Genomic DNA, 16,538 nt, shown 5'->3' on the forward strand with positions numbered 1-16,538 from the left:
TAAATGAAAAGGTGGAGCCCTGGTGGCACAGTGGTTAAGAGCTACGACTGCCAACCAAAAGTTCAGTTCAAATCCACCGACCGCTCCTTGGAAACCCTGTGGGACAGTTCTATTCTGTCCGGTAGGGTCACTATGAATTGAAGTCAGCTCAACCCAGTTCTTGTTTTTTTTAATGAAAAGATAAAAGGAATATTTAAGTAGGAGCTATGTAAAACCAGGTGATTTAAAGTCATTCCAAAGCACACTAGCTGCTAGGTATGTCTAAGGAACAAGCAATGCAGTCCACTGAAAAAAATCAGGATGCCTCTTAAATGATCTCCTTCCATCAGTGGAAAGCACTTTTATCGATTCAGTTGGCTTCAGTGCGATCAACCTGTATTTACTGATATGCCTAATACAGGCTTACCACCCCCCACCTGTCAGTTTGTCCTACTGTGCTGGCTCGCATGTTGCTATGATGCTGGAAGCTATGCCACTGGTATTTCAAACACCAGCAGGGTCACCCACAGGTTTCAGTGGAAATTCTATACTAAGACAAGCTAGGAAGAAGGGCCTGGCAACCTACTTCTGAGAACCAGTCAGCAAAAACCTTATGGATCACAACAGAATAGTGTCCAATATAGTGCTGGAAGATGAGTGTCCTAGGTTGGAAGGCACTCAAAATACACCATGTCTGCAACAATGGACTTGAGCATACCAACAATTGTAAAGATGGAACAGGACCAGGCAACACTTTGTTCAGTTGTACATGGGGTCACCATGAGTAGGAGCCCACTCAATGGCAACTAACAACGACAACAACATATGCTTAATACAGAAACAGGTGGCAGTTCCTCTAACTAATATCCTCCCCCATTAGCTTTTTGCCTGACATACCACACACTAAGCCTTCACGGAAATAACACCATAACTCGAATGTTTTTTTCTCTATTTTTGATTCCAGCTGTGAAAGTTCAGGATGAGCTGGAAAATGCGAGTCTACTTTAAAGTGCAGGAGAAACCTACTGGCACAGAATAAAAGCCGCACTGTTTATTAGAATTGTGCAAGTAGCTGTTATACTTTGTTCTCTTAGCATTGCCTTTTTTTTTTTTTTTAATGAAGACAATTCTTCCTGCAATTGCCAAACTAAGGCAAAAGGAAACTTTCTCAATCTTTATGATGCTTTCATCAGATAACCAATATAAAATATCTTCCAGAAGACTCTGTCTCCTTGGACTTTAGAGTTTGTTCTTGAGAAGCTGAAGATAAACAAAGATGGCCTTCGTAAATCCATCTAACGTTGTAAATACACAGTTTCTGGTTCTTTCTCCCCTTGGGGTGATAGGTCATGTATCGCCAACAATTCAGGTATTCTGGCCTTTCTCAAAAATGTCGCTGGATCAGGAATAGTATGGCTTAGCAAATGCTTGGAGAAAATAAGTATGCTTTTTAGTAGTTCTGCCATAATTAAAAATCAGGTGCCTTCTGGGGAAACCTGTGACAAACCTTTGATCATGTGCTGAGTTGGGATTTAAAAGAATCCCTTGAAGAGGGAAGTGTTTGCTTTCCAAAGAGTGAGATTCCAGGGAGAGTATTTAAACCTGATTTTGGGGGAATGAGGGGTGTTTGGTTTTCCTGTATTGCTTTAGACCCTAATTCGGGGGTCTTCGTGTCAAATCTCTAAGATGCTTACTTTGTAACAGCCAGGAGGAAAGGAGAGAGACGGGAAGGTATTCATGGATTTTCCACAAGAACTGTCTAGCTCCCGCAGCAACCCCTTTTTGTTTTCCCTCCCTTTTAAGATGGAAGGATTAAAAAGTCCACTGAGGAACCTGAAGAACAATTTGCTTTCTTTCCTCCCAAACAAAAGCGTGCCTCTCTATCTGCAGATCTCAATTAGGAAATTTCTCTTTTTGTGTTGTTTTGTATGGTAGGAAAGAGCTGGTCAGTGAATTTGGTTAATCAGGGACTTTTTAAATGAAAGATACCATGGAGATCACCTAAAAGCCAATCATACCAAAAAAAAAACACAACAAACCAGTTGCCTTTGAGTTGATTCCGACTCATGATGACCCCATGTGTGTCAGAATAGAACTGTGCTCCATAGGGTTTTCATGGCTGTGACCTTTCAGAAGCAGATTGCAAATGGTTAATGCACTCGGCTGCTAACTGGAAGGGTGGAGGTTCAAGTCCACCCAATAGTGCCTCAGAAGAAAGGCTTGGTGACCTACTTCTGGAAAATCAGCCAATGAAAACCTTATGGAGCACAGTTGTACTCTGACACACATGGGGTCGCTGTGACTTGGAATCTACTCAACGGCATCTGGTTTGGTAATTTTGCCAGCCTACGCGGATGTTGATTTGAAGCTTCTCTTACCTTGAATATCCCATCATTTATTTGAAGCAAGTGAATCTTACATATTACAGGGAACATCCTTTTTACCTCTAGTGTGAGCAACTTGCATAATAACAATTAATTCCATTTATTGTGAACATGCCCTGTGCCAAGGGTTTAAAATATAGTATCTCCTCTAGCCTATGAGGAGCCCTGGTGGTACGGTGGTTAAAGCACTCGGCTGCTAACCAAAAGTTTTGTGGTTCGAACTTTGAACCCACCAGCTGCTCTGCAGGAGAAAGATGTGGCAGTCTGCTTCAGTAAAGATTTACAGCCTTGGAAACCCTATGGGGCAGTCCTACTCTGTCCTATAGGATCAGTATGAGTTGGAATCGATGGCAGCAAGTTTGCTTTGGTTTTTGTTTCTAGCCTATACATTGTAGGTATTATTATCTCCAATTGACAAATGGTGGACCAAGGTTTAGGTTAAGTAATTTGCTCAAGGCCTCATAGGTAGAAAGTGGCAGAGCTCAAGTTTGAGCCAAGGTCATTCTAATTCCAAAGCACTTACTTTTCTCATCTGACATTCCTTTTTTTAATTTTTTTTATTTTGTTGTTGAGAATATACACAGCAAAACACACACCAATTCAACCGTTTCTACATGTACAGTTAGTTCAGTGACATTGATTACATTCTTTGGGTTGCGCAGCTATTCTCACAATCCAATAACTGTATTCTCACTGGCAGTTGCGTCCTAGATGGCCACTCGCAAGCTTTTAAGACCCCAGACGCTACTTTCCTAACTGGGATGTAGAACATAAACTTTATAGGAAATATTGTGCCAAATGACCAGGGTGTCTTATGAGACTATGGTCCTAAGGTTTCAGACCCTGTCATCTAGTCCTTTGAGGCATCTGGTTATGTCTGGGAGGTGGCCATCTGTGTTCCCTATGTGCTTTATTATATGTATGAGTATGTGTGCAACACTCACAAAGATGTATATAGATATACCTGCAGATACACCTATGTATAGACACACGTACTTTCCTTTACATGTATATGCATACATAGCTATCTATGTAACCACTCATGTACTTTTTGGTTGTTACTGCTGTTGTTGCCAAATGTATACTATAGCATTACCAATAATGTCCCTGATTCTTGTGTATTTCTTGGTGTCATTCTTTGCCTTGGTTAAGTTGTGCTCACTTCACTGACGTTCGGTGTTGCCTTTCCCATCACCAAAACTAACGAGTGTCTGCTGTCTAGAGAGTGATTCCCCTTCCCTCTCCCTCCCATCCCTGTTAACCACCAAAGAACATTGACTTCTATTTGTATACCTATTTTTATCTTTTTATAAAAGTGGTCTCATGCAGTATTTGTCCTTTTGTCTTGACTTATTTCATTCAGCTAAACGTCCTCCAGAGTCATCCATGTTGTAAGGTGTCTCATGGACTCAGCATTATTCTTTATAGCTGTGTGGTATTCCACTGTATGTGTATACCACATTGTGTTCATTCGTCTGTTGATGGACACTTAGGTTGTTTCCGTCTTTTTGCTATTGTGAATAATGCCGCAGTGAACATGGATGTGCATGTCTATTTGTGTCACTGCTTTTATATCTCTAGGGGAGATATATCTCCTAGGAGTAGGACTGCTGGATCTTAAGGTATTTCTATTTCTAGCTTTTTAAGGAAGCACTGTACTATTTCAGTAGTGGTTGTACCATTTTACAATCCTACCAACAGTGGATAAGGGTTCTAATCTTGCCACATCCTTGCCAGCATTTGTTGTTTTCTTTTTTTTTTTTGATCAGTGCCATTTTTCCAGGGGTGAGATGGTGTCTCATTGTAGTTTTGAACTGCATCTCTGTAATGGCTTATGATCGCAGGCAGCTTTTCATGTGTTTGTTGGTCACTTGAATGTCCTCTTTGGTGAAGGTTCTGTTCATGTCCTTTGCCTATTTTTTAATCGAATTGTTTGTTTTTTTGTTGTTGAGTTGTTGAAGTTTTCTATATATTTTAGAGATCAGACCCTTATAATATAGATCATTCCTAAAGATTTTTTCCCAATCCATAGGTTTTGTTTCTGCTCTTTTAATAAACTTTTTGATGAGCATAAGTATTTAATTTTTCATAGGTCCCAGTTCTCTAATTTGTCTTCTGTTGCCCATGCGTTTGTAGTTGTGTTTGGTAATCTATAACTGAAAATAACTAGGTCCCATAGTTTTATGTAGATAGTTCTTAAAGGAGCTTAAATGTCCAAGACAGACAATTTTTATTAGTTAAGCTAAACTATTGTTTGGTTTTCAGAAGACTTCAGGGGATATTTTTGGTTTAAGGCTTAAAGGTGCTCTCAGAGCAACTGTTTCAGGAGTTCATCTGACGTTTCTTTTAAATCAAAAAAACAGACCCATTGCCATTGAGTCTAGTCAATTCCAACTCACAGCGACTCCATGCGTTACAGAGTAGAGCTGCTCCATATGGTTTTGCTAGCTGTAATAATCACAGAAGCAGGCAAGATGCCTCTGAGTGGGTTTGAACCACCAATCGTTCAGTTAGTAGCCGAGCACTTAGCTATTTGTGCCTCTCAGTGGCTCCTGACATTTCTTTGAGGGGAGGGTATACAAAGAGGTTGAGAAGGAAGGGCAAAGTCTGGTAATTATTGCAGCTGAACATAATTTCTTCCCTAACGGTCTGCTATACCTGGCAGAAAGCACTGAGCTATGGGGTGTGAAGTCACCACCCACCAAAACAGCGATTAAAAATCATCTGGGGAGCTTGTCATATTTCCCCTAGGGTACCCCCTCAGACTAGTTAAATTGGAATCTCTACTGGTGACACCAAGCATCAGGGTTTTTTAAACACCCCCCAAGGTGATTCCAGTGAGCAGTCAAGGTTGGGAACCATTGCTCTAAAGTCTTGGTTAAAAAAATTAAAGAGCTTTCAGGAGCTTTTCCATTTCACTCCCTGCAAGTAAGATTTAGTAAAATGCTGCCAAAACCTCCTCAGCTGCTTTCACAAAGCTGCGGGAAGGACTGTTGCTGTTTCTTTGGGACACATAAGAAAATTTCAGATAAACAACTCTGTGTTTGCTCTTCAAAACCTAAAGAAAGCAGAGAATGCAAAAGGGGGTAGGTCAGGGCATTTTATAAGTATATTTTTATAAGTACCTATCTCAGAACCTAGCCCTTGTAATTTTGAAAGTTGTTTCTAATATGACTAAAGGAGTTAGTTGTTGAGACATGGCTGGCTCAGTGGTGGAATTCTTGCTTTCCGTGCAGGAGTCCTGGCTTCGACTCCCAGCCAATGTATCTCATGTGCAGCCACCACCCATCCATCAGTGGAGGCTTGCATGTTGCTTTGTTCCTGAACAGGTTTCAGCAGAACTTCCAGACTAAGACAGACTAGGAATAAAGGCCTGGTGATCTATTTCTGAAAAATCAGCCAATGAAAACCTTATGGATCACAACAGTCCGATTTGAAATTGATGATGGGGAAGCCACAGGCTCGGGCAGCATTTCATTCCATTGTGTATAGGGTCGCCAAGAGTCCGGTTTGTCAGTTGTTGAATGAATCAAAAGTGACAGTGATCAAGAGTCAGGTCAAGTTGACTGGAGATGATGTAGAGAAAGACAAACCACACCGAAAAGAAAAAAAAAAACATTGCCATTGAGTCGATTCTGACTCATGGCGAGCCCATGTGTTACAGAGACTATGCTCCGTAGGGTTTTCTTGCCTGTAATCTTCATGAGAGCAGGTGGACAGGGCTTTCTTCTGTGACGCCTCCAGGTGGGTTAGAACCACGAACCTTTCAGTTAGTCGTCAAGGACAAACAGTTTGCACCACCCTGGGACCTAACCAGACTGAAGTCACTATAAATATTGCAAGCTATCAAATATCCCTAAAAAAGAGCCTCGGTGAAATAATTCCACTTTTTCATACGGATCATGGTAACTATGGTAAAAGCCAAGACCCACTCCCACCACACACACACACACACGCACGCACGCACACACGCACGCACGCACACACACCATTTTCCACAGGAATAAAACCCAAACCAAACCCATTGCCTTCAAGTCAATTCCAACTCATAGTGACCCTATAGGACAGAGTAGAACTGCCCCATAGGGTTTCCAAGAGGTGGCTGGTAGATTCTAACTGCCGACCTTTTTGTTTAGCAGCCAAGCTCTTAACCATTGTGCCACCAGACTTCTGCACAGGAATAGGAAGACATTATTGTACGAACCTCTCAACCACTCCCATTTGACACCCGTCTTGTTCCAGTGTGTGATTGATGCATTACATTTGAAAATAAAATTGATAAACACTCAGTTTTACTGTGTTCCATGCAAGATTCTCCATAATAGAGGCTGTGGAGTCCCTGGGTGGCAGAAACAGTTAAACACTCGACTATTAGCCAAAAGGTTGGTAGTTTCAACCCACCCAGAGGCTCCTCGGAAGACAGGCCTAGAGACATACTTCTGAAAGATCACAGTCTTGAAAACCCTATGGAGCACAGTTCTATTCTGATACATATGGGGTCACCAAGAGTCAGAATCAACTTGATGGCAACTAATAATAACAACAAAGATGCTTCTGGGTTTTTCCGTGTCCCAGGAGACACTGCTAATAATGTTAAAAATATGTGAACTATAAAAGTCTGCAGGGAATGAAAATACAGTATTACCATAATAAACAACACATACATTCTATTCTAAAAGATCATCGTATGTTTCTCTTAGGCCACTGGACAAATAGAAAGTCCTGAGTATATGCCAGCTTAGTCCAGTGTAGAGAGAGGCGCACGTTTCTCTGTTCTGCCCTTAGTAACAGCCCTCATGTTTTTGTGCTTACAGCATGACGTGGCTGACTTGCTGAAACCGATATCGGAGAAGATTCAGGAAATCCAAACCTTCAGAGAGCGAAACCGGGGGAGTAGCATGTTTAATCACCTCTCAGCTGTCAGCGAAAGCATCCCTGCCCTGGGGTGGATAGCTGTGGTGAGTCCAGGCATAATGTCGCCTGCACCTGGTCACATTTTTGCAGTGTTTAGGAAAACTCCTAGCTATGGTTTCTCAATTCACCTCTACACTCCTCTTCCTCAGTCTGATGCACTGAGGAAGACTCGTTTCAGGCGGAATGCATCAGCTCCTTCTCACCCTGTGTAGTTAAATGCTTTATGTTCTGTGGTGTGGAAAGTGTTTCACCAGCCTTCGCAGATCAAAATGCGCCTCCAACTTTCAACTCAGCATCTCCATTGCTTTTCTTCTTTCTTGAGGCATTTTCTTTCTTATCCTGTTTTTTTTTTTCCCCCCTTTGCTTCTATGTTTGGGTGATGGTGCTCTTCTCCCAGTCCCCCAAACCTGGTCCTTATGTCAAGGAGATGAACGATGCAGCCACCTTTTACACCAACAGGGTCCTAAAGGACTACAAACACAGGTATGTACCTTCTTTTACTGACCCCATTTTCAGGTGATCACTTGTTTCACCTCTGTCCCTAAAACTTGGCAAAGTTAATTAGTAATCCCTTTCCAAGGCTCTTAACTAGAATACTATAAACTTGCAGGAGTTCTGGGGTGGTGGAAAAAGTTAATGTGCTCACCTGCTAACTGAAAGGTTGGAGGTTCAGGTCCACCCAGAGGTGCTTTGGATGAAAGGCCTGGTGATCTACTTCTGAAAAAAAAATCAGCCGCTGAAAATACTATGGAGCTCAGTTCTACCCTGACACACGTGAGATCACCATGAGTCAGAGTTGACTTGATGGCAACTGGCACTGGTTATAAGCTTTAAAGAAAAACTCATCTTTGCAGATAAAGCAAAGTGGGAAGTGGAATCGATTATCTAGGTCATGTATGTGTTTAAGAAAGCCTATCTCAAAGTTCTTGTAATGAATAACTCTCCCCTCTTGAATGTATGTCACTATCGTATGTATTCCCACCTTAGTGAGACGGCTTTATAAGCATCAGTTTGTGATGGAACAGCACTATGTGGTCCCAAAACTTTTCCATTGATCAAAGAGCAGGCTTTACCCAGGAGTGTATGGAGAGTTGGTGGGTGAACGGATAGACGAGAGGAAGAATCAGGAAATGAAGTGCAAATAAAGAACAGAAATGAGATGAGGATATAAATCAGGCCAATGAGAGAAAAGACAGAGATTGCACTAAGATGAAATACAGTTGGGGTGGAGAGAGAGACTTCCATTAGAGTAGCAGCCATTCAGATGGCTGTGGGAAGCAGATCAGTGTGACTCAAGGGGCTGTGGCTGGAAACCAGCTTGAAAGGACCCTGCATTCTAAAGCATAAATAATAGATCCACCACCCATCTGTTAGTTTATCGTACTGTGGTGGCTGACATGTTGCTACAATGTTGGAAACTATGCCACTGGTATTTCCAGGACCAGCAGGGTCACCCATGGTAGACAGGTTTCAGCAGAGCTTCCAGACTCAGACTAGAAAGACCTGTCAATCTACTTCTGAAATTAGCCAGTGAATACCCTATGGATCGCAACAGAAGATTGTCTTATATAGTGCTGGGAAGATGAGCCCTCTAGGTTGGAAGGCACAGGAAATACACAGTAACTTCAACGATAGACTCAAGTGTGCCAGTGATTGTGAAGACCAGGCAGTGTTTCATATTGTTGTCCGTGGGGTCACCATGAGTCAGAGCCAACTTGACAGCAACTAACAACAATCATATTAAGCTGAATTTGAGGGCCTAAATCGTCTGGATTCTTGCCTCAGTTCACCTCTTTATTTTACTAACATAGACTTGAAAAGCCAAGAAATCAAAAGATGCATTGCATTGGGCAAATCTGCTGGAAAGGACCTCTTTAAAGTCTTGAAAAGCAAAGATGTCACCTTGAGGACTAAGGTGCACCTGACCCAAGCCATGGTGGGTATTCGCATATGTGTGCGAATACTGGACAATGAATAAGGAAGACTGAAGAAGAAATGACACCTTTGAGTTGTGGTGTTGGTGAAGAATATTGAATATACCATGGCCTGCCAAAAGAACAAACAAATTTGTCTTGAAAGAAGTACAACCAGAATGCTCCTTAGAAGCAAGGATGGCAAGACTCTGTCTTACATACTTTGGACATGTTGGCAGGAGGGATTAGTCCCTGGAGAAGGACATCATGCTTGGTAAAGTACAGGGTCAGCAGAAAAGAAGAAGACCCTCAACAAGATGGATTGACACCGTGGCTGCAACAATAGGCTCAAGCATAACAACGATTGTGAGCATGGCACAGGATCAGGCAGTGTTTAGTTCTGTGGTACATAGGATCACTATGAGTTGGAACCAACTCAACGGCACCTAACAACAACACAACAAACTTGACCAAGAACCGCTGTAAAAAGGAATCTTCAACATTATCCAAACAAAAAATGTGTATGAACTATAGAAAAATTGCATGGAATGTATGAATAAATAGCTACTCTAGTTCTAGGTCATTGATCAATATTATGTATTTAAAATTTGCATCACTATTTCTTTTTTAGGTTATTTTTCGCTTTAGTAAATGTCAAGTAGATACAAGAGAATATTTACAAAATATATGGAAGGTATAAAGAATTACAATACAAAAAATACCTGTCCTTCCACTGTTCGGTTTAAGAAATATGTACCAACATTTCTTTACTTAAAAAGCAGCCATGGGCACAGCTACGGAAACTTCTTAGACATATCTGAACACCTTGTGGAGCTGAGTTACTGAGCTTGAAGGATAAGAACCACAGTCTCTGGGGACATCTAGGTCATTTGGCAGGGATGGACCCAATAAGCAAGACATGCACAGGCTTATTTGTGCTTACTTATTAATCTACAAAAAAAAAAAAAAAAATTTTTTTTTTTATTAATCTACAGTACACAATTTCACCTGTTTTTCACCACATCGAAACCCATGTGAAACTGTGCACTACAAATTAGTAAGTAAACACAGTTAAGCTTGTGTGTAGCTTGTTTACCATAAGCCGGTGGGTACTTTGCTTACTGGTTCATCTCTCCCAATCAATTGGCATAAATTGTTCATAAAAATAATGTTCTACATCCTAGTGGGGTGAGTAGTATTTGGGGTCTTTTTTTTTTTTTTTCCTCCAGAGCGTTAAGGCTTTTATTAGCTGATCACCCCTAGTGTGGTCCCTCTATTCCCCAAGGTGGAATGTGGGGTGGGGGTACTGTTTACAGTAGGAGGGAGGGATAGAGGTCTGCACAAGAGTATTGGGTCAACCACTTTCCTCAAGGGCTCTGAGAATTTTGTGCTTTTTTCTTACTTGATACTGAGCTACCTGGAATAGGTTTTGTGGTTTATCTTCTTTAGGAAAAAGATGTATAAACCAAACAGCAATCCAGCTCAATTTCCAGGCAGGAGATTTCATGATATCAATAGAAACATCACACTATCTACTCCCCTAATAATGTCCAGGGTCTTAAAAGCTTGTGAGTGATCATCTAAGATACAACTATTGGTCTCTTCCCTTCTGAAGAGAGTAAAGTGAAGGAAACCAAAGACTTAAGCAATTAGTCCAAAAGACTAATGGCCCACGTGAACACAGCCTCCTCTAACTAGAACTAGAGGATAACTGGCTACCACTACCGACCACTCTGACCAGGGATACTATAGAAGGTACTGGTTAGACTGGGAGAAAAATAAGCAACACTTACAACTGGCTTGACTAGTTGTTTGATCTTTTTCAGTAAATGAATAGAGTAGGTTGATTATTTTGGCCTCTCTGAGTCATAATTATTGAAATCCACATTCCTCTACCATAGCTTCTTCCAGAAGCTTCCAGTAAATGAAAACCAAGGATAGGTTTGCAACTCCCAATATGTAGTCAGCTCCAGGTCAGTTTTTTTTCCGTTAGAGACTGATGTCAGGTAAAACAGCATCATACTGTTATTCCTTACTACAAGGACTTTATTCAGGTCAAAATAATACTGCAGTGGGTTAAAAGAAATATGAACTTGCCTGCACAGGTTTGCATTTCATCAGTCGTTAAACTTTGTAATAGAAAGTATATTGACTTCAAACCTTCATCTAAAGTACAATAAAAAAAAAAAAGAAAGTATATTGAATGTGCCATATGCTCTTTCTATAATGTCTACAGACTAGATGATGCCTAGTGTGTACACACTGTATGTACATACACTAGTATACATATAACCAAAACCCATTGCCATCGAGTCAATTCTGACTCATAGTGACCCTGTGGGACAAAGTAGAACTGCCCCATAGGGCTTCCAAGGCTGTAAATCCTTACAGAAGCAGACTGCCACATCCTTCTGCTGAGCAGCTGGTGTGTTCTGCACATTTCATGTAAATGGAGGCTGCTAACCCTGACCTTCTGGTTAGCAGCCTCCATTTACATGAAATGTGCAGAATAAGCAAATCCATAGAGACAGAAAGTAGCTTAGTGGTTGCCTACAGCCAAGAAGGTTTGGGGGAAATGGAGAGTGACTGCCCATGGATATGGAATTTCTTTTGGGGATGATGAAAATATTCTAAAATTGATTGTATTAATGATTGTACAACGCTGTTGAACTAAACTATGGGATTGTACAATTTAAATGGGTGAATTGTATGGTGTGTGAATTATAACTCAATAAAGCTGTTATATTAAAAACAAACAAAAATAAAAAATAGCCACAATGCTGTCCTTATAGAGTTTAGATTCTATGTTAGCAAAACAGGTCTTACAGCTCTTAGGAAGAGCAGTTTTATTATGGAGAAACACTGACTAATTCCCATATCTTCAGCATGCCTCTTTCCCGCCTATGGTTCCTGTTCATCCCGAGGGATCTTTAGTTAAAGCATTATGCTCAGTGACAGTCTTCCTGCACTCACAGAAGTGTGGTTGAACTTGTTGGGCCCAATGACATGACTCCAAATGTTGTCATGTTGTGTCCCAAGTTGACTGCAACTCATGATGATCCCATGTGTGTCTGAGTAGACCTGTGCTCCATAGGTTTTTCAGTGGTTAATTTTTCTAACGTAGATCGCTAGGCCTTTCTTCCAGGTGCCTTGGGTTGCATTCAAACCTCCAACCTTTTGGTTAATAGACAAGTGATTAACCATTTGTGCCACGTACAGACTCCACTAGAGACTATAGAACTGTGCAATATGAATGAGAAAAGGCACCAAGGAAGACACCCTGCTCTTATCAACTAAAAGTAACAGCTCAGGAATGAACAAGTTTAAGTTCCAAAACCTGGGTGTAAAAATATATCAGTATGAACATACACCCATAATCATATCCACTTCAGAAAAGACCCTCTGCACTTAGTCTTTTTTCCAGGATGTGCAGACAGAGCTATACAGGCCTGTTCAGGACAGCTTAGGTTTTACCTAAGCCTCTGCCCTTTTTTGCGTATCACATTCAGAGGCCACTTTTATTTTTATCTCTATTTCTGCTCATCAACTCCTGTCCTCCTCCCATCGCTACTTGACTGTATGTCAGGGTCTTGCGTGTTGGTGGTTGTCCCAAGTAATAGCATAGCCAAGAGTGTTGGGTTTTCCACTTTTCTGTACACATACAGAGAATCCAGCGTTTGCCCCACAGGGTCAGTTATTAAGTACAAAATGTACTTCTGGCAGCATCAAGGACAACTCAAGTCCAGTGGACCACCTGGAGACTGTGCAACAAGCCAGAGGGGCAAATTCATTCACCTACCTCCTAGGAGTAGTCAAACCAGCCCCAAGTCACTCTTGAGCTTCTAGGGGCGGTAATTGGACAAATGCAGACTACTCCACACCCGCCCACTGTTTATGGGTGGACCCCAGCCTGCTGTGCCTTCGCTGTGTGTGGGCTCAGTGAGGGCTGTAGGATGTTGTCTTAGTTACCTAATCCTGTGATTACACAGATACCGCAAGTGGGTGGCTTTCAAGAATGGAAATTTATTTTCTCACAGTTCCAGAGGCGTTGGGGCCATGTCAGTTTCTTCCTTGTCAGTAGCCCTAGGTGTTCCTTGGTATTGTTTGGTTTGTAGATGATCCTCACATGATGTCTGCCTTTCCCCATGTGCACCTCTGAGTCTATTCTCTTCTTTTTATAAAACCAAAACCAAACCAAACCCGTGGCCATCGAGTCAATTCCAACTCATAGCGACCCTATAGGACAGAGTAGAACTGCCCCATAATGATTTCCAAGGGATGCCTGGTGGATTTGAACTGCCAGACTTCCTGGTTAGCAACTGTAGCTCTTAACCACTACACCACCAGGGTTTCCTTTTCATAAGTCAGAGTTATTACTTTCAAGACCAACCCTACGCTGGTACGATGTCATTAACATAACAAAAGAAGAATGCTATTTCCAAACAGGATCGCATCCACAGGTACAAGGGCCAGGAATTCAACACACATCTTGGGGGGATGCGGTTCAATCCATAGTAGATATTGTAATCATTTCCAACTCGCTTCCAGCTTTCCTGACAGATAGGCCAGTGGATAAAGGAGTTGAAAGGTAGGCTTCCTTGTGGTTTTAAACTAAACGGCTGTTAGAAGTGGATGCTTCACATCTGTGCAACGCTTTCCATTGGCTCAACTGGTTGTTTGGCTCTTTTTTAATAACTGAACAGAGTAAGTTGATTATTTTGGCCTCTCTGAGTCATAATTATTGAAATCCACATTCCTCTACCGTAACTTCTTCCAGAAGCTTCCAGTAAATGAAAACTGAGGGTGGGTTTGCAACTCCCAATATATAGTTGGGTCCAGCTCAGTTTGTTATGCATTAGAGACTGATGTTAGATAAAAAGGCTGTTATTCCTTATTACAAGTTTTGCTAGGACTTTCCTCAGGTCAAAATGATATTACAGTGGGTTAAAAGAAAAGTGAATTTGCCTGCACAGGTTTGCACTTCATCAGATGGTAAGCTTTATAATGGAAAGCATATTGAATGTGCAGTATGGTTTTTTTTATAAAGTCTACAGACTTGTGTGTGTATCATACATACATACACAAATATACGTATAACCAAAACCCACTGTATTCAAGTCGATTCTGACTCGTAGAGACCCTATAGGACAGAGTAGAACTGCCTCATAGAGTTTCCAAGGAGCGCCTAGTAGATTTGAATTGCCGACCTTTTGGTTAGCAGCCAAACTCTTAACCGCTATGCCACCAGGGTTTCCAAGCATTGTACTAAGAACCTCAAAAACCCTGTAGGATCCACCAGTTGCCGTCCAGTCAGTTCCAACTCTTGGCGACCTCATGTGTGTCAGAGTAGAACTATGCTCCATAGAGTTTTCAATGGCTGATTTTTGGGGGAGTAGATCGCTGAGCCTTTCTTCCAAAGCACCTCTGGGTGGACTTGAACCTCCAAACTCTTGGTTAGCATGTTAACCATCTGTACCACCCAGGAACTTCCCTTATAGCATAGGTACTGTTATTACCCCTTCCTGTAAGAAAACAGACATAAAGTTCTCTGGAGTTCCACTTAGCCTTTTGGGTTGTGACTGTAAAAGTGAGAGAAAGTGACAATGAGATTTTCTCATAGGTTTGATTAATATAATCAGTAAATCAAAAAATATAGAGCAAAAGCCACACTCACATTTTTCCTCTTTGGGGGATAGATAGTTAGGACTCCACTGCTTCATTTCATTTTTCCTAAATGGCAGGACTTAAGAATACAATGGTATGTATTCTAAGCATGTTGGTAGTACAAAATATGTTCAGAAACAAGTTATTATCAACAAGAGATTTAACAAGAGGGATTTCCGTAAATGATTAGCTTCAGATTAATCGCCCAGTTTCTGTTAACTGGAATTTCCTCATTGTCTCATTACCACTATTTGATTCAAAGCAGAGGGGGAAAAAAAGGCTGTGGTTGGACATTATCAAAAGGAAATACAACTCTTTTCATCTGTAAGTTTAATATTTCTAATGGTTCTTTTAGTCCTGTATGTTAACTCTGTTATGAAAGGTAAGCCTTTTATTACTTCTTTGTTCAATAAAGTCAGGCTAGAAATACTTGTCATGCTCTGCTTAGCTTGAATTGTCATTATGAGTAATAAATGAAGATAATTTAAATGTCCTTTTAGAAGTACGGCATGTTACTCATTTGTAAGAAATGGGTATCATTTTTCTTATGAGACCAGCTTTCTCTTACCAGTCAGAAATGTCTAAAATTGTCCAATTAGGTTATACTTCCAACTGACTTAATAAATTAGAAAACAAGCCCAGCAATTTTTTATAAGTCCTTTCTCATTGCTGACAGTATATTGTTTTTCGTTTTGCATCAGAAGCAGTATAGAAAGAGATGGTCTCCCCTCCATGTTCACCACCTCCTTATACGTGAATGAATTTGATGACACCGGAACACGCTGCCCCAGGCTGCCCACTTTAGTCGTGTCCCCTTCCCTGTAGTCCAACTTGCTCCACAGATGGAGCACGGGGTCCTAGGCCATCCACTCGCCTCATCCCAGAAGAGTGCTGGACCTTCTTCCCCCCCGTGGTTTCTTCTGAATCAGGTCACAGATCCCGGGCTAGGAGGGCAATTTTTCCAGGGCCATCTGGAGCCTTACTTACTGGATAGCCATGTTCCCTTAATTTTTTTTTTTTTTTAATTTATTTTAGATCCTAACTCGGCTCTCTCCCATTTTCCTTTATAACAAAGTGATCTGCGCCATGTGGATTGGGTGAAGTCATATTTGAACATTTGGAACGAGCTCCAAGCATACATCAAGGAACACCACACCACAGGCCTCACTTGGAGCAAAACAGTAAGTACCAGGTCCACTTCCACCTGGGTAGCAAATGGCCAAGAAAATATTCAGGAAGATTGTCATATCCGTCGGCCTAGTAACCTCATACTTCAGAATTTACCTCAAGGAAAGCATAAGATAAACTATGCATGTTGAAAACTGTTTATGAAAATATTATTTATAATAGGGAAATTTCTTCCTACATGACATACAGAAAGACATACAGGCATACAGAAAGAAGATGGTGAAGTTGTCTATGGTAAGAATGCAATGAAATACTCTAAACAACAACAAAAAAAAACAAACCCATTGTCGTCAATTCAATTCAGCTTCATAGTGACCCTATAAGACAGAGTAGAACGGCCCTATTCGGTTTCCAGGGAAGGGCTGATAGATTTGAACTGTCAACCTTTAGGTTAGCAGCCGAGCTCTTAACCACTGTGCCACCAGAGCTCCATGAAACACTCTATAGCCATTAAAAACACCACATGTGATGATTATATGTACAACTATTTACCAAT

General features: G+C 41.2%; 1 protein-coding gene across 4 annotated transcripts in view; it reads left to right on the top strand.

Moving 5' to 3' along the window:
• CAP2 (cyclase associated actin cytoskeleton regulatory protein 2) overlaps positions 1 to 16,538 on the top strand; it is a 209,245-nt gene that overhangs the window by 147,952 nt on the left and 44,755 nt on the right. For all 4 annotated transcript variants that reach the window (XM_049884528.1, XM_049884538.1, XM_049884518.1 and 1 more), the window contains exons 5-7: positions 7,178 to 7,321; positions 7,675 to 7,760; positions 15,930 to 16,035. In XM_049884528.1, the coding sequence (XP_049740485.1) occupies positions 7,178 to 7,321; positions 7,675 to 7,760; positions 15,930 to 16,035 (336 nt within the window). The remainder of the gene's footprint in view (positions 1 to 7,177; positions 7,322 to 7,674; positions 7,761 to 15,929; positions 16,036 to 16,538) is intronic.

Source organism: Elephas maximus, chromosome 1 (assembly GCF_024166365.1).
Source record: "Elephas maximus indicus isolate mEleMax1 chromosome 1, mEleMax1 primary haplotype, whole genome shotgun sequence".
Lineage (NCBI taxonomy): Eukaryota > Metazoa > Chordata > Mammalia > Proboscidea > Elephantidae > Elephas > Elephas maximus.